We start from the raw sequence: 22,207 nt of genomic DNA, 5'->3' as shown, positions 1-22,207 counted from the left end.
CAGACTGTTTCATTGGCTAATTCCTCACACCATTCAGAACACGTCAATGATAACAACTCTTCCAGATCCTAGTGTAGTAAAGACAAGTAAAACGAAATTTTGAACTATAAAACAAACGAAATAGGATCTGTGTTTTAATAAGATTGATGTTAATACAACTAAAAATCATTATTTTCAAGTCTGATTGTCTGCTGTGGGGGGTTGGATAGCTGAATGGTTAGCGTGTGCGCGCTGTATCATAAAGTCTGTCATTGAGTCGACTGGCGTGGTTTCGAATCCCCGGCTGTACGTGACAAGGAGTAGGGTTGCCTGTCCAAACTCGTGGGTTTTCTCCGGGTCCTCCGGTTTCCTCCCACTGCTAAAGACCCCTACGCGCAAGCGAATTATGGAAATAAAATTGAACCATATGTTAGTCCCGAAATGACCTAGTTTGTGTCAAGTGGACATTAAACCCCATCTCTCTCTCTCTCCCCCCCTCTCTCTCTCTCTCTCTCTCCCTCTCCCTCTCTCTCTCTCTCTCTCTCTCTCTCATATCAGATAAAACTATTAAAATGAAACCATCACTTTGAATGAAGATAATTGTTTGTCATTTTATTAAAGTCATATGATCGACTCAATAAATATAATTACAACTCACATGTTGTGTCAGTTATTAATAGTATAAATATATTACTTTTATTCATAGCACACTGTATGGCGTATGTCCCTCTTCATCAGGCCAGTCAGAGCAGAACAGTAGGAAGTTAAACTCCATTTCATTTCCTTTTATGATATACTATTTTGTTCATTTACAGAGGGATATAAGTGTGTATAGTGAAATATGAATGATGCATTAAGTTTCTCAACAAATAGGTATGTACTATTACCAATTATCAGATAAATTCCTATATAAGAAAATTAAACATACATTATGCAAGAGATAAATCTGCTAATTGCAGGTCTTTCTTTAGGTCTGAAATGTTCTATAAACTATTAAACATACATTATGCAAGAGCTAAATCTGCCTATTGTAGGTCTTTCCTTAGGCCTGAAATGTTATATAAACTATTAATTAGACATTGATTAACTTATCCAAACCTTAATCAACTCTCGAAGCCATCTTATGTGTCAGAATTTTCACTGGATTTGAATCCGATCTGCTGCTCAACACTCAGTGATGATTAAATCCAAAAATGGATAATCGAGACTACGTTTTTTTATCGTACCGACTTTAGTAATGATGATCGAGGCTAGGCCTAAAATTCAATTGCTAATATCTCTGTTCAGAGTGGAGCAATTTGACTGAAATTTTCAGCATATTCCCTTTACATTATCTAGTTTTTACCTATTATAGTGAGAACTGCCAGCTCTTTATCTAATCTTCCACAATGCCCCTTTAAAAAAAACAATGTAGCTGGATAAAAAAGGTTATCTGTTTGATTTAGGGTGGTTGGGTGGTCTTGGGTGGTTGGGTGCGCGTGAAATCATAAGGTCTGTCACTGAGTCAATTGGGATGGTTTCAAAACCCCGGTTGATTGTGACGAGGAGTAAGGTCGTCTGGCAAACTTTGTGGATTTTTTCTGGGTCATCCGGTTTCCTGCCACTGCTAAAGACTATTACCCACAACGCGAATTAATCAGGGGCCTTAGGAATATTTTAAGAACCATCTTACTGTTTCTTATTGTCCCCCGCCTTTCGAAGAAAGCAGGGAACTATTAAAATGGGTCTGTCCATCCGTCTGTCTGTCATCTAATTGAGCTAGGATGTTCACACTTGGTGGAGGTGTTTATTAGGTGAATGCCTTGATGGAGTTCGAAGATGAGCATTTTTTGCATAGGGTAAGCAGAGATTAGCAATTTGATTGGTTGATGCTTTTGGGCACGATAACTTTAGTTATTATTAAGTGAGAAGTATCTGATAGAGAGTGATGAAACTTAGTGTATAGTTGATAATCAGTTTGATTGCTTGATACTTTTGACAAAAATAAATGTGCAATTAGTTAATATGTGTCATCTATTTATTTCGGAATTTCGGCAGGCGACCTCAGCCTCACTGTTGGCTTGTTGATTATTGGGGTTTTTTTTTTATCCCTTTGTTCTCGATAGCATAGAGTGTATTCTGTGATTCATATGAGGATACCACAGCATGAAATATGTTATATACACACAGCAAATCCGGCTTCTGAAACAAGTATCGCTACTGACCTTGATATTAATGAAATGAAATGAAATGGGGTTTAACGTCCTACTGTTCTGCTCCTATACTGGGCTAATGAAGACGGGCATACGCCATACAGTGTGCTATGAGGGAAATTTTGCCCGGGCAGCGGCACTATCGCCTACTCTTATATCGAATTCCAACTGCCAAGGGATCTTTTACGTGCATTCCAATATATACATGGGACCTCGGTTTTCCGTCTCATCCGAAGGACTAGACAGCTGTCCTTGTCAGGCCCTCCGATCTGCACCACTAACAAGGGGAAACCACGTCGGAAAATCTGGATGAACTTTCTCGGCCAATGCAGAGATCGAACACCCGACCTCCAGGCTAGCGAGCCAGCTTCTTAACCACCCAGCCACCGTGGCTCCCATAATTTATATACATGTAACATTTGTGGCCAAAATAAAGACCTGCAATAGGCAGGTAAATTTAATTTTCCACGGTTGTATGTGACAAGGAGTAGGGATGCCTGTCCAACCTCGTGGGTTTTCTGCGGGTCCGCCTGTTTCCTCCCACTGCTATAGACCCCTATGCGCAAGCGAATTATTGAAATAAAGTCGATCCATATGTTAGTCCCAAAATGACCTGTCTTGTGTCAAGTGGACGTTAAACCCCATTTCTCTCTCTCATAAACTTAATTAAAGACCTTAACTTATGAACTTAACTGACTTATTTTCAGAACTTAACTTATGAACATAAAGACCTTAGTTTAGCTTGAAAGTTTGTTTTTGTGTTTTCCTTTAAGGTCAAAATGATTGAACGTCACTGATTTGGGATCTGTCCAACAAATGATTGAGATTTGATTTTCGAGGAAGATAATAAAAGTTTGAGATGATAACATAGAAATTATACAGCATCTTTAATAAACAAAATGGCTGAATCTGAAGATGAGAAACAACCTCTATTGGATAGAAACAACAGAGATGCAGAGAATGTCGAAAATACGCGAGCTAGCGGAGGATTTGAGATTACTCCAGGGCAGATTAGTATTGATCAAACAACAGATTCGGTAATTTATATTAATTTATATTTATTTCTGACATCAATATTCTAAGGTCTGTGTTGATCGTGTGGATTCACTTCCTGCTAAACACCGACATAAATGAAATGAATAGAGCTTTAAAATGTCCTACTTTTCAGCACCTATGGGACAAATTAGCTATGCAGTATGGTATGTAGTGTGCTATGCTTTGTGCTGTGCTGTATAGTATGCAGTATGCTATACAGTATGGTATGTAGTAAGCTATACAGTATGGTATGCAGTAAGCTATGCATTGTGCTGTGCAGTATGGTATGCAGTATGCCATACAATATGCTATGCAGTGAGCTATGCCGTATGCTATGCAGTATACTATGCAGTATGTGATGCAGTATGCTATGCAGTATGCTATACAGTATGTTATCAGAGAAATTTTGCCCAGAAAGTGGCATTTCCTCCAACTGTCAAGGATTCATTTACGTACACAGGACCTCGGTTTTTCAACCCATTAGAATGACTAGACACTGTTGCTTTCCAGACCCTCCATTCTGCACCACTGACAAAAGGAAACAATGTCCGAATATCCTCAGGAACTTTCTCAGCCAACCCCAAAATTGAATCCGAGTTAGTGAGCCAGCCACCCTTACAAGATAAACTTACTGTGTTAGTCTCAAGATAACCCTAATTCTATTCTTATTTCAAATATTCATAATTGTGTCATGGTTTTTCTTTGTATTGTAGAGTCAATTTAGTTTTCGCAAATTATGGATGTTTACTGGACCGGGGTTTCTGATGAGTATCGCCTATCTTGATCCTGGTAATATAGAATCTGATCTTCAGACAGGCGCTCTTGCTAAATACAAAGTACGTACATATTAGGGTTATACAGCATCTATAGACTGGCGCCATCAGTAAATATAAAGTATGTCCATATTTGGGTTATACAGTATCTACAGACTGGTGCCATCGCTAAATATAAAGTATGTATATATTAGGGTTATACAGCATCTACAGACTGGCGCCATCAGTAAATATAAAGTATGTCCATATTAGGGTCATATAGTATCTACAGACTGGCGCCATCGCTAAATATAAAGTATGTCCATATTTGGGTTATGTAGCATCTACAGACTGGCGCCATCAGTAGATATAAAGTATGTCCATATTAGGGTCATATAGTATCTACAGACTGGCGCCATCGCTAAATATAAAGTATGTCAATATTTGGGTTATGTAGCATCTACAGACTGGCGCCATCAGTAAATATAAAGTATGTCTATATTAGGGTTATACAGTATCTACAGACTGGTGCCATCGCTAAATATAAAGTATGTCTATATTAGGGTTATACAGCATCTACAGACTGGCGCCATCAGTAAATATAAAGTATGTCCATATTAGGGTCATATAGTATCTACAGACTGGCGCCATCGCTAAATGTAAAGTATGTCCATATTAGGGTTATATAGTATCTTCAGATCGGCGCCGTCACTGAATATAAAGTATGTCCATATTAGGGTTATACAGTATCTATAGACTGGCGCCATCAGTAAATATAAAGTATGTCCATATTTGGGTTATATAACATCTACAGAATCTGATCTTCAAACCGGTGCCATAGCTAATTATAAAATGATTCATCTAAATTAAATAATGAGTGTCGGGTTTACAAATGTTTACTTTCTCAAAAGGTGCAGAGTTATTAATTACTAGTTAAAGTAAACGGTTCCATTCATTATATAATCTAGATACGAACCCAATATGTTTTCATCATTCTCTATGAATTTGAACAATTTGCCAAACTTAGAAACTAAACATTAAACATACGTTATGCAAGACCTAAATCTGCCTATCTCAGGTCTTTTTTTAGGCCTGAAATGTTATCTAAACTATTAATTAGACATTGTTTAACTTATCCAGACCATAATCAACTCTCGATGACATAGCTAGCCTACGATATTTACTGGATTAGGTTCCGATTTGCTGTTTGACTTCCATTCATAATTAAATTATGAAATGGATAATCGAGACTATGTTTTTTATCCTACCAACTTTAGTAATGATGATCAAGGCTAGGCTGAAAATTAAATCGCTAAAATCTTGGTTCATAGTGGCTCAATTTGACAGAAATTTTCAGCAAATTGCCTTTACATTATCTAGTTTTTAATTATTATAGTGAGAACTGCCAGCTCTGTATCTAGTCTTCCATAATGTATCTTTAAATAGAGAAACTCTGGCTAAAACAACACAACTACACGATACCAGAGTTGTAGGAAATATTACTGTTACACTACTTTCACCCAGTGAAAACTACTCTAGAAATACCTGTTTCATTCATGGGTATCTTTTTACAGTTACTATGGGTTCTGATGTGGTCAACTGTAATGGGTCTAGTTCTACAACTTCTTGCCGCTCGACTAGGATGCGTTACAGGTAGGTATCAGATTTAAATATTAAAACGGCAACAGGCGTTAAAACTTCTTGCCGCTCGACTAGGATGTGTTACAAGTACTTCAGATTTTTTATTAAAATTACAACAGGAATTATGTGATAAACTAATACTGCACCTCGGCAACAGGCGATAAATCGTCTGCCGCACGACTAGGATGCGTTACAGGTACTTCAGATTTTTTTGATTAAAATAACAACAGGCATTATGTGATAAACTTTTACTGCCCCTCAACAAATGTGTTGTAGCAATATATTACGGCAGGGCTCACGCTGGGTTCCTTTCTTTTCTGCCAGATTTTCATACTGTATATTCATATAATTTAAAATACATCCCCCTTTGATGTTGGCGTACCATTATTTCAAATAATCGTATGGGCAAATTGCCAATCGTACATTATTTATACTAGTGAAATATTGGACTCGCGTGACGTATTTCACTGTAAAAGCACGTGCGGAGTGTCTGTATTTTTTAATTGTTTAATGGTCTCGAGCTTAAGATATGGGTAATATATTGTAAAAACACTTGAGTCTATGGCCCTCTTGTTGTTACAATATATTACTTAATGTCCCGCTGTTGACCATTAAACAATACATAAACTATGGCACATTATTTTTCTTTTGTTACGCAACCAGCATCGGGTGATAAATTAATACTCCACCTGGTTATAAGGATTATATCAATATATTACGCAATGTCTTGCTGGAGACTTTTAAAAACGTTCAGATACAGATACGCTATCCTGCACATGCATTTCAACATACTCCTCGTAGTGTTTCGTTTGATTAGACCTAATCCCACTTAACACTGCTGTAATGGAAGCAAATTTTCTGTTCCAACTTATGACTGATCAATAGTCCGATTAACAATAAAATAAAACCAACTACAAACAATCCAAACCAATAGCTTACTGCGTAACAATACCAAACAGAGCTCCAAATTGGACCAAATATGTTTACATAATGTTAAGTCATGACTCACGATTTTATTACGCCCAATTAACCAGTGCATAGCAGAATACTGCCGAAAAACTAATTGTGTGACAAACAAGGCTATCAAAACGGAAACAATGTAAACAGTACTGTTTGGTAACAAACAGTACTTTCTAAGTTTTTAATACCTTAAGACTGGGAAGACCCCGGATTAAACGAAGGGCTGTCATGTTGCTTTACTTGGAATAGATTTGATTGAACGGGAAGAATAGACACACTCACTCAAAAACTCAAGTATCAGAAGCCAATCCAGCAGAAGCTTCAGGAATATGGCATAGTGGCGCCCCCACAGGCTGCACACATGAAAGTGCTCTCACTAAAAAGTGATATTAATGCTGATATACTTTAAGTTTGTGTTATTTGGTTGAATATTTTGATGTGTAAGATGTAGTAGCTCATACCTATCCAGTTTTCAAAAACTTTTTGTGTTTGGATTTGGAGGAATTTAGAAGTGTTTTTCGTCAATAGACATATAACTATTTTATTTCTGATATCAACTCAACCTCTATCTGTGTTGATGAAATGGTGACAACAAATCATTCTGTACTAATTAGATTACTATGTGTGTCCCTTGTACCTGAATACATCATGATTGCTTACTCACGACAACAACTCTTGGATTATAGCCACTCAAGTGTTACAAGATTATCTCCAACTGACTTTTCTACCCTAAAAGAATGTAATATTCTTAAGAAATTCAGAGGAAAAAGATCTGGCAATAAGAAACCTACTGGCAAACATGTAAATTCAAAAATAGTTTTACGTGTTAATCTGTGGAATGCTCAGTCAGTACGAAATAAAACTCTGGAGATTTATGATTACGTGATCGAATCAAAAACGGATATTTTGTTTATAACTGAAACTTGGCTATCAAAAAATGGAGACGAGTCTAAATGTGTAGAAATGACCCCACCGGGCTACAAGCTAATACAGTTTCCACGTTTACTGAGGGGAGGAGGAGGAATTGCTGTAATGTATAGGGACATTATTCTACTGAATGTCTCACAACTAAAAACTAACTTCATCTCCTTTGAACATTTAACTGCAATAATTACTTCTGGAAAGATCACAATCAAGATTATTTGTATCTACAGACCACCACCATCGCGGAAAAATAAACTAACTGTGTCTGATTTTGTCAACGAATTTACAACTTTCTGCGATATCACTGATTCAAAAGATAACACAATTATCATTGGCGATTTTAATGTTCATTATGATGTTTCTGATAATTCCACTACAAAACAGATTTCACACATTTTACAATCCTGTGATCTAAAACAGTATGTAAAAACATCAACTCAAAAGGCAGGGCATATCATTGATTGGGTTATCTCAAGAGACATCTTATCCATGATCTACAGGTTATTGATAAACAAATGTCTGATCACTCAATTATCTCTTTTGATGTCAATTTCACAACGCTTCCATCAAAGAGGACTGAAGTTATTTTTAGGAATTTTAAAAATATAAACATCGACGATTTCACGTCTGATCTCTCAAACTCTGTTTTATTGTGTAATCCACCTGATGATGTAGATGACTTAGTTGACTTGTTCGACACCACACTACTGGATATTTTAAATAAGCACGCCCCTATACACACTAAGAAACTTAGTCAGCACTTATCTACGCCATGGTATAATGAAGACGTTGCAATCTCCAAGAGACATAGAAGAACTGCAGAGCGTAGATGGAAAAAATCTGGCTTAGAAATTCATAAACAAATGTTCAACAATGCTCGTAATGATGCAAACCGCTGTATTAAAAAGGCTAAATCTACCTACCTGATTACAGAGATTTCCAAACACTCTAAAAATCCCAAAGCGCTTTACTCTACATTGGATGTTTTATTGGGTAAGAAGTCTGAAGTCGTATTGCCTCAAGGTGAAGATCTACATGTCGCCAACAGTTTCAGTTCATATTTTTCCGAAAAAATTTCAAAAATTCGAGAAAGTTTCGATTCTACTAGTGATGTATTGTCTGTTGCAGAATTCCCAGGTGCCAAATTGCAAGCCTTTGCTGATGTCACAGAAGCAGATGTTAAAAACATCATTCTACATTCGAAGCCAACCTCTTGCCAACTAGATGTTCTCCCTACAAAGTTCCTTCTCAAAATATTGGATGTGATTCTGCCTATCATTACTAAAATCATTAATCAAAGTCTAAACTCCAGAACTGTTCCTAAATGTTTCAAAAGGGCTGTTGTAAAACCCCTTCTTAAAAAACCATCATTGGATTCTGAGGTGTTTAACAACTATCGCTCTGTTTCAAATTTGCCATTCCTTTCCAAAGTTTTAGAAAAAGCAGTCAAAATACAACTTGTTGAGCATCTCACCTCGTTTGGACTACTTGACAAATATCAGTCAGCTTATAGAGAAGCCCACAGCACTGAAACCGCCCTAATTTGTGTTCTTGATAAAATAAAGATGTCTGTCGATGCTGGAAATATCGGTTTGCTAGTGCTTCTAGATCTGTCTGCAGCATTCGATACCATAGACCACAGAATACTGCTTGATCGGCTGCAACTGGAATACGGTTTAGACAATAGTGTCTTGAAATGGTTCTCATCATATCTGACTGACAGGAAACAATGCGTAGAAATAAACAAGGTGAATTCTGGTAGTTTATTTATTTCGTGTGGTGTCCCCCAGGGATCTGTTTTGGGACCCATTCTTTTCACCATGTACACACGATCACTAGGCAAGGTTATTTGCGAGAAGCATGTTGATTACCACGACTATGCAGATGACACTCAACTTATTGATAGTTTCCATACCGATCTTCAATACCAAAAGTCTGTATGTCTGAACATGGAATCTTGTATTGATGCAGTCAAAACTTGGATGTCCTCAAACATGCTTAAGTTAAACGATTCAAAAACTGAAGCCTTGTTAGTAGCTCCAACGCAAAGACTAAAAAAGAGCCACGCAGATGTTCTTAACATCGGCCAGTCCACCATATATTTTTCTGATACTGTGAAGAATCTTGGTGTCTTCCTGGATTCTGGACTAACTATGGAGAAACACATTAGTTATTTATGCTCAATCTGCAATTTTCACTTGAGAAACATAGGTGCAATTCGTCATTTTCTGACAAATGAATCCGCAGAAATTTTAATCAGATCTTTGGTAATGTCACGATTAGATTACTGCAACAGCTTACTAACTGGTGTGTCATTGGAGCAGTTATCCAAATTACAAAAATTACAGAACAGAGCAGCCAGAATTGTGACCAGAACTAAACCGCGAGAACACATTACTCCAGTATTGAAATCGTTGCATTGGCTACAACTTCGTGAAAGGATTGATTATAAAATTCTGTCGCTCACCTACCAATCAGTCCACAAAACCTCTCCAGATTACATTCAAGATCTCACAGTACAATATGTGCCGAACAGAATGCTAAGATCTTCAAAGCAATCACGTTTATATAAACCTGACATCAATTTAAAAACATTTGGTGCGCGATCGTTTGGTTATACATCAGCTGCTTTGTGGAATGAACTACCCGAAGATATCATAAGTTCCTCATCACTAGATATATTCAAATCAAGAATAAAAACTTACTTATTTAGACGCTATATATAACTCGTAGTGAGATAACTTTTTAATACGCTTCGAGCATACTGAGGTGTGGTGTTACAGCGCTATATACATATTATTATTATTATTATTATTATTTCAATGAAATCTATATTTCTGCCATCTTGTATAAATAATGTGCGATTGTTACCCTGCCGTTATTTGAAATGATGGAATGCCAACATCAAAGGATGACGTCACATCTTTGTTTTAATATCTAAGATGCACTTTCTATTTTTGAATTTAAATAATGAAAAGTTTGTTGTATTTTAAAGGTATGAATTTAGCAGAAGTGTGCAATAAAGAATATCCAATAATTCCTCGAATAGCGTTATGGTTGATGGTAGAGATAGCTATTATAGGAAGTGACATACAGGAAGTGATTGGATCAGCTGTAGCCATTAATCTTTTATCAAATAAAGTGTAAGTAAAAGTAACAAAGAGCTTTCTTGGTCAGCATCAGGATTGAACTTCGGACATCCAGGTTATTGAGCTAGCGTCTGAGCCACCATGGCTATAAGACTTTTAAAGAGAGAGAGAAATGGGGTTTAACATCCACTTGACACAAGCCGGATCATTTTGGGACTAACATATGGTACAATTTTATTTTAATAATTCGCTTGGACATAGCGGTCTATGTACAATTATTGAAACCGCGCCAGTTGACACAATGACATACCTTATGATACAACGCACATGCTAACCCTTCGGCCATCCAAGACTTTTAATTATAAACCTGAAATGAAATGAAATGTGTTTTAACATCCTACTTTTCTACACCAACTGGGCTAATGAAGATGGGCCATGCAGTGTGCTATGAGGGAAATTTCCATATATGTTAATAAGTCATGTGATATCCTACATTTGCATATTAAAGATAGTGCTGTCTGTAAGATGCTATATATGTAGAAAGCGCAAAGGAAAAATGAGATGTGGCAGAGCGCAAATGTAAAATGTTAACGTGTAAAAAAAACGTTTTCCAATTAAACTTTATCATTTGACGTTTTACATTTAACTTTGGTCTTAGAGGTAATTTGACTTTATCATTACCAGTACTAAGATTTTGTACATTGTACTTTTTACACGTAATCAGTCGAAAGGACATTTTAGCAGAACATTTAATATTGGCAGCGATACCTTTCCATAGATTGAGCATTCCGGAATTGACAGGATTGAATTCTGCATCACTCAATTGCAATGGGGAGGCTTGATTATCAGTCCTGAATTGACAGAATTACAATCAAGTTCCACAAAATTCAGTCCTGTCACAATTCTATCAGTCCTGACAACGAAGGTGGTATGAGTAGAATCATGGCATATTTGAACACAACGAATATGTTCAGCGGCCATGTTTGGTTGAGATATTTTCTTATACAGGCGACGAATATGTTGTAGCATAAAATCCTTTTTTTCACTTGATTGTTACCATTTTGGGGATTAAGAGAATACAATTCCAGAATGTGCAATTTAATATCCCGATCTGATTAAAATACAAATCTATATTCCGTTTCGTTTTTTTATACTTTCGATGGCCTACACTACATGAAGATCTGTCGCGTCAGGGGTCAAAAGACCGACTTATGACCCGATGATGTCAGATATTTGATTAACCAATCAGCATTGATGTTACTAGTGGATTACCCACAGTTCAGTGCAAAACACGCCTAAAGCTCGCCGTGACAGACCGTTTCATTGGCTTATCCCTGACACCATTCAGAACACGAGTTAGATAACCACTCTTCCAGATCCAAGTGTAGTAAAGACAAGTAAAACGAAATTTTGAACTATAAAAACGAAACGAAATAGGATCTGTGTTTTAACCAGATTGTTTAATATCCCCAATGTGTTAAGCATTGAATTCTGAAGACTAAAGGGGGAGAACTGTGTTCTGACCTTTTCCAGGCACTTAATTTGATATGTATAGAACAAGTGAGAGGAGAGAGAAATGTTGTTTAACTGGGGTGGTTTGGAATCCCTGGTTGTACGTGATAAGGTGTAGGGTCGCCTGTCCAACCTCGTGGGTTTTCTCCAGGTCCTCTGGTTTTCTTCCACTGCTAAAGACCCCTACAAGCAAACGAATTATTGAAATACAATAATCATAGTAGTCCCAAAATAAACTAGTTTGTGTCAAGTGGACGTTAAACCCCATTTCTCTCTCTCTCTCTCAGATATTAATAAGATATTTATAAAATATTTGTATTTTTCAGAATACCAATCTGGGCAGGTGTGTTAATTACAGGTGTTGATACCTTCACGTTTCTCTTCCTGGAAAATGCTGGTTTACGTAAGCTTGAAGCCTTGTTTGGTGCTCTTATAACTACAATGGCATTTTCTTTTCTTTATATGGTAAATATGAAAATTTTGTAATTTAACGTCCAAATGGGGTTTAGTGTTTACCAGTAATTAAGTTTTAACAGATTGGTGAACATGCCTCAAAAGTCCATCCATCCGGAACAAAACAGTAGGCGTTAAACCCAATTTCATTTCATTTCGTTTTCGAATGTCCATATCATCAGGTTTTCACCCATCTGCCACTATGTCCATATCATCAAGCACCCCTCCGGTCAGGTTTTCACCCACCTGTCACATTTAAGGACTAAAGAAAGACCTGCAATAGGCAAATTTACATTATGCAAGAGCTAAATCTGCCTATTGCAGGTCTTTCTTTAGGCCTAAAATGTTATCTAAATTATTAGTTAGACATTAAATAATTTATCCAGACCATAATCAACTCTCGATGGCATCACTAGCCGGCGATGTTTATTGGATTAGGTTCCGATTTCCTGTTCGACTTCCATTCATAATTAAATCAATAAATGGATAATCGAGGCTATGTTATTTATCCTACCTACTTTTGTAATGATAATCGAGACTAGACCGAAAACTCAATCGCTAAAATCTCGGTTCATAGTGGATCAATTTGACTGAAATTTTCAGTTAATTGCCTTTACATTATCTAGTTTTTAACTATTATAGTGAAAACTACCAGCTCTTTATCTAATCACCCATGATGGAACTTTAATGTATGTTTAATGATCAAAGCACACAAACGTCTTGATCAATCTCAAATTTCAGTTTTCTTTGCTTGATAAGGATGAAATAAACTTTTAAGTAACTTATATTTCATATAATTGTGTGATGTGACTAAATGCCGTTCAAACAAATTAATTTCTTTGATGATTTCAGTATATAACAGTTCAACCTAATCAAGGAGACATTTTGATTGGTTTATGGTTTCCATGGTGTCAAGACTGTAATAAGGATGCTATTCAACAATTGGTTGGAATCGTGGGAGCAGTTATTATGCCTCATAATATTTATTTACATAGTGCGTTAGTTTTGGTAAGCATCAAATCATTGAAATGAAATGGGGTTTTTAATACCTTGGTTTTTTTTTGCACTATATAAGAATGATAATAATAATAATAATAATGAATTTATATAGCGCTGACAATTCAACTCAGTGAGCTGCTCTCGGGCTCTTTAAATAAGTACAACTAAAATAAAGTTACAACAATCACAACACATTAATACATAAATAAGACAAACAAATACAGAGAACATTATTTAGGGCCTTATGGAGATGGGTATACGACATGCAGTGTGCTGTGAGTGGAATGTTGCTCTGACAGTGGCGCTACGGCCAACATTTATTTTGATCTCCAGTTGTCAGGGAATATTTAAACGTGCTGTTATGATATTCACGGGATGTTGTTTTTCATTTAATCCAATCAACTAGACACTATTGTATGCCAGGCCCTCCTTCCTGCACCACAGACAAGAGGAAACCAAGTTAGAAATTCCTAAGGAACTTTCTTTACATTATAAATGTTTCATTGCCTGGCAACCTATCTTTATATTACGCTATACTGTCTTCATTGGCTCTGCGGGTGCATAACAATAGAATGTTAAACCCCATTTCATTTAATTTCATTATATTACGTTATAAATGTTTTGTTGCCCAACAACCTATCTCTACATTACACAATATAGATGTTTTGTCCAGTGGCAACCTAGTTTTACATTACATTAGAAATTTACATTACATTAGAAATTTACATTACATTAGAAATTTACATTACATTAGAAATTTTTCCTTGTCTGGCAACCTATGTTCATTTACATTACGCTGTATATGTTTTGATGTCTGGCAACCTATCTTTACATTATGTATAAATGTTTCATTGCCTGTCAACCTATCTTTACATTATGTATAAATATTTGTTGCCTGGCAACCTATCATTACATTATGGATACATGTTTGTTGCCTGGCAACCTATCTTTATATTTGTATGAATTTTTGTTGCCTGGCAACCTATTTTTACATTATGTTGTATTATATTTCAGTCTCGTAAAATAGATAGAAAAAATAAAGATGCCGTAAAAGAAGCCAACATGTATTACTCCATAGAGTCAGGTACACAAATTTTATTTTAACTTAAAAGGGGTGGGGGGGGATGACCCAATGGTCAGTGCACATCATAAGGTCTGTCATTAAGTCAACTGGCGTGGTTTCACTTCCCCGGTTGTACCTGACAAGGAGTAGGGTCAGCAGTCCAACCTCGTGGGTTTTAACTCCGGTTTTCTTCCACTGCTAAAGTCCCATACGACTTTGTCTCCATTATCAAGTACGGTAACTACATCTATAAACTTCAAACAGTGATAACTTTGCTCAGAATGAAGTAATTTGAATGAAATTTTCAATATATTCATTTTCTATTTTTGAATTATTATAGCAAGAACAGTCATCTCTTTATCTAAATCTTACATAATCTATCTTTAAACTTTATAATTCTTTTTTTTTTTCAGCTATTGCGTTATTTGTGTCCTTTCTAATCAATCTATTTGTGGTAGCAACATTTGCAGCAGCCTTTTCCGAATCGAAATATGCAGATAATGCTAGTATTAGAAATGCTGTAAGTTGTTTCAATTATTACACTGCATTGGTCGAGAAAGTTCATCAGGAATTTACGACATGGTTTCCCCTTGCCATTGGTGCAGGATGGAGAGCCTGACAAGGACAGCTGTCTAGATGTTCGGATGGTTACGAAAAACCGATGTCCTGTATATACATTGGCATGCATGTAAAAATCCCTTGGCAGTTGGAATTCGATATAAGAGTAGGCCATAATGCCGCTGCCTAGGCAAAATTTCCCTAATAGCACATTGTATGGCGTATGCCCGTCTCCATTAGCCCAGTCGGAGCAGAACAATAGGACATTAAACCCCATTTCATTTCATTTCAATTATTACATCGTTCTTCCGGTTTCCTCCCACTGCTAAAGAGTCATATAGCCCGTTCAGACTCTTAAGTTGAACTGGTTTAAAAACCCTGGGGATCGTTAAACCAGTTTAACTTAAGCGTCTGAACGCAAATGTGGAGCAAATAAACCAGTTTAAAAACCCCTGCTCGCGACCTGTCTTCGAGAAGGCTTTTTATTTTAAACTGGTTCATCTTAGCCGTCTGAACGGGTTGGCTTAAAAAACCCAGCTCCAGCTTGCTTCGAGCATGCGCAGTACGCAGTTAGTTACATTCCTGTGAAAATATTGGGGTCAGACAGTGCCAATGTTATCGAAAGCGTGCCAGAACCGAATAAAGAATATCAAGCTACCCATGCGCAGTTAACTCTAACCTCCGACCGAAGAGGTCAGAATAGTTAAACTGGTTTGGCTTATAGTACGTGTGAACGCAACACGATGCTGTCTTAAAAACCCCAGCGATTATGAACTGGTTTAAAAATAACCGTCTGAACGGGCTATTACTCTTAAACAAATTATTGAATAAGATTGTGCCATATGTTACTGTCGAGTGTACGCTAAACCTAGTCTTTCTCTTCCTTTTTCAGGGAGAATGGATTAAAGAAAAATATGGACTAGGGATGAAGGTTATTTGGGGTATCGGCATCTTGGCAGCCGGTCAAAGTTCAACCATGACAGTAAGTAATATCTACAAAGAAAATAGGAAAAACTGTTTTCTTTGAAATGATAAATTTGCAGCTCAGATGACTAGAAAAAATGGTTCATTAATGGTTTGATAATTTCTGTAGGTTTCCTTTTTTCTTGATATCGAGTGGGCGGGGGGACGGTGGGTAGATAGCCGATTGGTTAGCTCATGCGCGCTGAATCAAAGGTCTGTCATTGAGTCAGCTGGCGTGGTTTCGATTCCCCGGTTGTTCGTAACATGGAGTAGAGTTGCATGTCCAACCTTGTGGCTTTCCTAGCACTTCTAAAGATCCCTACGCACAAGCAAATTATTGAAATAAAATAGAACCATATGTTATTTCTAAAATGACCTAGTTTGTGTCGCCTGTCCAACATCATGGATTCTCTCTGGGTCTTCCGGTTTCCTCCCACTGCTAAAGACCGCCACACGCAAGCTAATTATTGAAATAAGATTCAACCATGTGTTTGTTAGTTTGTGTTGAGTGGACGTTAAACCCCATCTCTCTTGCCTACATGTATACCTGTCTGGGTGGTCACAGTGGCTAAGTGGGTAAGACGCTGGCTCGCTAGCCTGGAGGTCGGGTGTTCGATCCCTGCATTGGCCGAGAAAGTTCATCCAGATTTTGCGGCGTGGTTCCCCCTTGTCAGTGATGCAGGACGGAGGGCCTGACAAGGAAAGATGTCTAGTCATTCAGATGAGACGAAAAACCAAGGTCCCGTGTATAAATTGGAATGCACGTAAAAGATCCCTTGGCAGTTGGAATTCGATATAAGAGTAGGCGATAGTGTCGCTGCCCGGGCAAAATTTCCCTCATAGCACACTGTATGGCATATGCACGTCTTCATTAGCCCAGCATAGGAGCAGAACAGTAGGACGTTAAACCCCATTTCATTTCATTTCATTTCGTATACCTGTCTATAGTACACTGCATAGCCTATACCCATCTTCATTGGCACAGTTGATGCAGATAGCTACGATGACATGCTACTCATGAGTTGCTGGTCCATATTAGTACTTGTTTTTATATTTCTATATTTAAAACATTTATTGTTTTATTATAGGGAACGTATGCTGGACAGTTTGTGATGCAGGTAAAATAATCTTTTTTCTCAATGATAAGGGCTTGAAAGTTAGGTTTCTCACGGTTCTGCTTTACTAAATGTTATTGGGTGGCCAGCTGTGGTTTAAAGTGTTACAGCTATATTTCCACCATGTTTATGATACACCACCATGTTAATGATACACCACCATGTTTATGATACACCACCATGTTTATGATACAACACCATGTTTATGATACACCACCACAATGTTTAGGATACAGCACCATGTTTATGATACACCACCATGTTTATGATACACCACCACCTTGTTTATGATACAACACCACAATGTTTAGGATACACCACCATGAAAATGTACTCTTGTCATGATGCTGACATGTAAAATATGACTTGAGCTGTGCACAGTTCTTTATGAGGAACCACGCTCTATGCCAAATTTCCCTCCTTTACTCTGCACACGTAACTATAGATAGAAATATTATTGACAATGACCGAAGTATTGTGTTGATAAGACTTAAATTGTATACCATTCCATTTGGTGTTCCATTCCATTCCATTTGGTGTTCCATTCCATTTGGTTCCATTCCATTATGTTCCATTCGATTCCATTTGGTTCCATTCCATAATGTTCTATTCCATTCCATTTGGTTCCATTCCATTTGGTTCCATTCCACTTGGTTCCATTCCATTTGGTTCCATTCCATTATGTTCTATTCCATTCCATTATGTTCTATTCCATTTGGTTCCATTCCATTATGTTCTATTCCATTTGGTTCCATTCCATTATGTTCTATTCCATTTGGTTCCATTCCATTATGTTCTATTCCATTTGGTTCCATTCCATTCCACTTGCTTCCATTCCATTCCATTTGGTTCCATTCCATTCCACTTGGTTCCATTCCATTCCATTCCACTTGGTTCCATTCCATTCCATTCCACTTGGTTCCATTAAATTCCATTTGGTTCCATTCCATTCCACTTGGTTCCATTCCATTCCACTTGGTTCCATTCCATTCCATTTGGTTCCATTCCATTCCATTATGTTCTATTCCATTCCATTTGGTTCCATTCCATTTGGCTCCATTATATGTTGGAAGATGATATTTGTTTTTGTTTTTTGTTTATTCAGGGATTTTTGAATATAAAATGGGCGAAATGGAAGAGAGTTTTATTAACCAGATCTATTGCCATCGTGCCGACTATAATCGTCGCCATCTTAGCAACCAGCGATCTTGACGATATGAATAGTTGGTTAAATGTATTACAGAGTGTTCAACTACCGTTCGCGTTATTACCCATACTGCACTTCACTAATAATGAGAGAATTATGGGAGATTTTAAAAATGGAAGGTTTGTTGTATTATTTCTGCAAATAAAACTGAACCCACCCACCCTACCCACCCAACCAAAAATCATGTGTTATGGGTATAGCTGTCTGGTTATTAGCAGTGTGGGAGCCATGGTGGCTAAGTGGGTGAGATGCTGGCTTGCTAGCCTCGAGGTCACGTGTTTGATTCCTGCATTGGCCGAGAAAGTTCATCAGGAATTTCCGGCGTGATTTCTCCTTGTCAGTGATGCAGGATGGAGGAGGGCCTGACAAGGACAGCTGTCTAGTCGATCGGATGTGACGAAAAAACAAGGTCCTGTGTGTACATTGACGTGCACTTAAAAGATCCCTTGGCAGTTGGAATTTGATATAAGCGTAGAAGAGTAGTAGCAGAACAGTAAGACGTTAATTAAACCCCATTTCATTTCATTTATTAGTTGTATTAGTAATGGATATAAATTTTTATTATTTTGTTTAAGGATTTTAAAGATAGCTGTGTGGTTATTAGCTGTATTAGTAATGTTATTATTTTATTCAGGGTTTTAAAGATAGCTGTCTGGTTATTAGCTGTATTAGTAATGGGAATAAATGTGTATCTAGTATATCTATTTCTGGTAAGTTTTTATTAATCTTTGTATTTTGTTGGGTGTATATTTTGTTGACTGACCACATTGGTTGTTCCTCTCTGTCATGAGGGGGGTGGGTGGCCGAATGGCTAGCACGTGTGCTAAAGACCCCTATGAGCAAGCGAATTATTGAAATGAAATTGAATCATTTGTTAGTCCTGAAATGACCTGATTTGTGTCGAGTAGACGTTAAACCCTCTCTCTCTCTAACTCTCTCTGGACTAACATATAGTTCAATTTAATTTGAATAATTCGCTTGCGCGTAGTCGTCTTTAGCAGGGGGAAGAAACCAGAGGACACAGGGAAAACCTGACAAGGTTGGACAGGCGACTCTACTCCTTGACACGTACAAGTGAGGAATCGAACCACTTGACACAATGACAGATCACCCACATGTTAAACCACTAGACCATCCAACCACCTTGTCTAAAGTAAAAGTAGAATTATGATTTATATTATATTTATTGAACAGGGTGATGATAGACGATGGTATTGGTATTTTATAGCTGCTTGTATTATATTATCATACACAGTGTTTATATTCTATTTAGTAAGTAGATTACATTGGATTATCCCCCTTTAGTAAGTAGATCATATTGGATAATCTCCCTTTAGTAAGTAGGGCCCAACATGAAATGAAATGAAATGAGAGAATTTTTGCCTTGGCAGCGGTGCTACGGCCTACTCTTATATCAAATTCCAAGTGCTAGGGGATCTCACGGGACCTGGTTTTTTTGTTTTTTTTGCCCTATCTGAACGTCCATGCATTGTCTCTTGCAAGCTGATCCCTCTTGCACCTGTTACAATAAGAGGGAACCATGCCGGAAAATCCCAATGAACTTCCTCGGTCAACACAGGGATCCAAACACAAGACCTCCCGTGTCTTTGTCGCTGAGCCACCATCACTCATTTTTATAAAGATAAAGTGAAGATGTTTATTTCCTGGCGTAAAGAGATTAATTGTAATATTCTGTGTCTGTTTTATTTTTAGGCTCTTGGAGTTCGACGTTATTCCAAGTTAAAGGTGAGGGAAATATTTCACTAAGTAATTAATCTTTCTCAGTGACATCATATGATCACATGACTTCTGTTGAGAAAGTAAAGTATGGACACTTAACAGAAATAGACTATAATAATATTTAGTTCAGTGAGATTAATATAATGTACATAAATATGGTAGAGATTATAGTTTTGGCGGGAAATTGTAGAAGGTGGAGAGAGAGAGAGAGTTTAACGTCCACTCGACACAAACTAGGTCATTTCAGGACCAACACATGGTTCAATTTTATTTCAATAATTCGCTTGCGCTTAGGAGTCTTTTGTAGTGGGAGGAAACTGGAGGACCCAGAGAAAAACCACAAGTTTCGACAGGCAACTTGTCATACAACAGGGGAAACGAAACCACGCCAGTTGACTCAATGACAGATGTATGATACAGCGCGCACGTGCTAACCACTCGGCCATTCCTACTGCCAAGGCATCTTTTATTACATGTAGGCCATTACAAAAGAACTGTTAGCAGTAGGAATTATAAGATTGAAAATATTAAACATACATTATGCAAGTGCTAAATCTGCCTATTGCAGGTCTTTCCTTTGGCTTTAAATGTTATCTAAATTGTGTCCCCGGTTGTACGTGACAAGGAGTAGGGTCGCCTGTCCAACCTTGTGGGTTTTTCTCCGGGTCCCCCGGTTTCCTCCCACTGCTAAAAACCCCTATGCGCAAGTGCATAATTGAAATAAAATTGAACCATGTGCTAGTCCCGAAATGACCTAGTTTGTGTCGAGTAGACGTTAAACCCCATTTCTCTCTCTCTCTCTCTCTCTTCTCTCTCTTCTTTCTCTCTCTCTCTTCCACTCTCTCTCTCTCTCCCCCCTCTCTCTCTCTCCCTCCCTCTCTCTCTCTCCCCCCCTCTCTCTCCCTCTCTCTCTCTCTCTCTCCCCCTCTCTCTCCCTCTCTCTCTCACTCTCTCATCTAATAATTAATTAGACATTAATTAACTTATCCAGACCATAATCAACTCTAGATGCCATCAGATACCTACATCCTCTTTTTTTTTTAAATATTATTGGGAGAACAGCTAGCTCTTTATCTAAATCTTGCATAATGCCACTTTAATAAATACAACAATAGTAAATTATGATAAAAAAAAAATTGATTTTTTTCTTCAGTTGTATGTTATTAAGAAGATTGGACTGGATACGAGCGATCTCGAGAATTTGATACAAGATGAGGGTAGTACGAGATATCCTGATCAATCAGCATCTCACGATGAACGTCCACGATCTGAAAGTATATTTTAATATCTCATCAATGAAACATATAGAATTCACAGATATGCAGTCTGTTGACATAGAATCAAGTTGTGTCAGTCTCAAGAACAGACCCAGAATCCAGTTGTGTCCTTCCCAATGACAGACATGACCCAGAATCAAATTGTGTCCTTCCCAATGACCGACTTGACACAGAATCCAGTTGTGTCATTCCCAATGACAGACTTGACCCAGAATCAAATTGTGACATTCCCCATGACAGACTTGACCCAGAATCAAATTGTGACATTCCCAATGACAGACTTGACCCAGAATCCAGTTGTGTCATTCCCAATAACAGAATTGACCCAGAATAAAATTGTGTTGTCCCGGTAAGATGTAGTGCACGTTGATTTGTGACATAACTACGTGCTGGACATGTTTCAACTGTGCTCATAGGTGGAGATATTTTTGATATACGTACGATATACTTGTACATGGATTGATGAAACTGAATTTTTAAAAATAAAAGTGATTGTCTATCCCCAATATGTGGTGGTACTCACAGAACTTTCCATGTCGAGTTGACCAATAATGTAGGCCTACATCTTGAACAAGTTTTTCTAAGACATCCTGAATGAACTGCTGGTGTAGTAGATTTTACATAAAACTCTCTGTCCTCCAGTATTTCACGAAAAGTAACGTAAGTTTTACTTGTGCCGCAGGAACCTGATCATTGTAAGACTGGATGAACCGGTCTGTAATTCAGGAAGTTGTCAACAACCTAGTCA

At 37.5% G+C, this 22,207-nt stretch overlaps 1 protein-coding gene across 1 annotated transcript in view; it reads left to right on the top strand.

Annotated features, from left to right (window-relative positions):
• LOC126822588 (uncharacterized) overlaps positions 1-22,207 on the top strand; it is a 28,007-nt gene extending 5,800 nt beyond the window's left edge. The window contains exons 2-17 of the mRNA XM_050551553.2: positions 795-852; positions 2,945-3,208; positions 3,920-4,042; positions 5,533-5,611; positions 10,479-10,626; positions 12,411-12,549; positions 13,390-13,545; positions 14,551-14,620; positions 15,013-15,119; positions 16,050-16,139; positions 17,209-17,238; positions 18,341-18,561; positions 19,077-19,152; positions 19,637-19,714; positions 20,156-20,188; positions 21,336-22,207. Coding sequence (XP_050407510.2) covers positions 3,071-3,208; positions 3,920-4,042; positions 5,533-5,611; positions 10,479-10,626; positions 12,411-12,549; positions 13,390-13,545; positions 14,551-14,620; positions 15,013-15,119; positions 16,050-16,139; positions 17,209-17,238; positions 18,341-18,561; positions 19,077-19,152; positions 19,637-19,714; positions 20,156-20,188; positions 21,336-21,467 — 1,620 coding nt within the window. The 5' untranslated portion in view covers positions 795-852; positions 2,945-3,070 and the 3' untranslated portion in view covers positions 21,468-22,207. The remainder of the gene's footprint in view (positions 1-794; positions 853-2,944; positions 3,209-3,919; positions 4,043-5,532; positions 5,612-10,478; positions 10,627-12,410; positions 12,550-13,389; positions 13,546-14,550; positions 14,621-15,012; positions 15,120-16,049; positions 16,140-17,208; positions 17,239-18,340; positions 18,562-19,076; positions 19,153-19,636; positions 19,715-20,155; positions 20,189-21,335) is intronic.

The sequence above is a fragment of the Patella vulgata genome, chromosome 5 (assembly GCF_932274485.2).
Source record: "Patella vulgata chromosome 5, xgPatVulg1.2, whole genome shotgun sequence".
In the NCBI taxonomy this organism is placed as follows: domain Eukaryota; kingdom Metazoa; phylum Mollusca; class Gastropoda; family Patellidae; genus Patella; species Patella vulgata.
The sequence above is the reverse complement of the archived record's forward strand: the minus strand, read 5'-3'. Positions and strand labels throughout refer to the sequence as shown.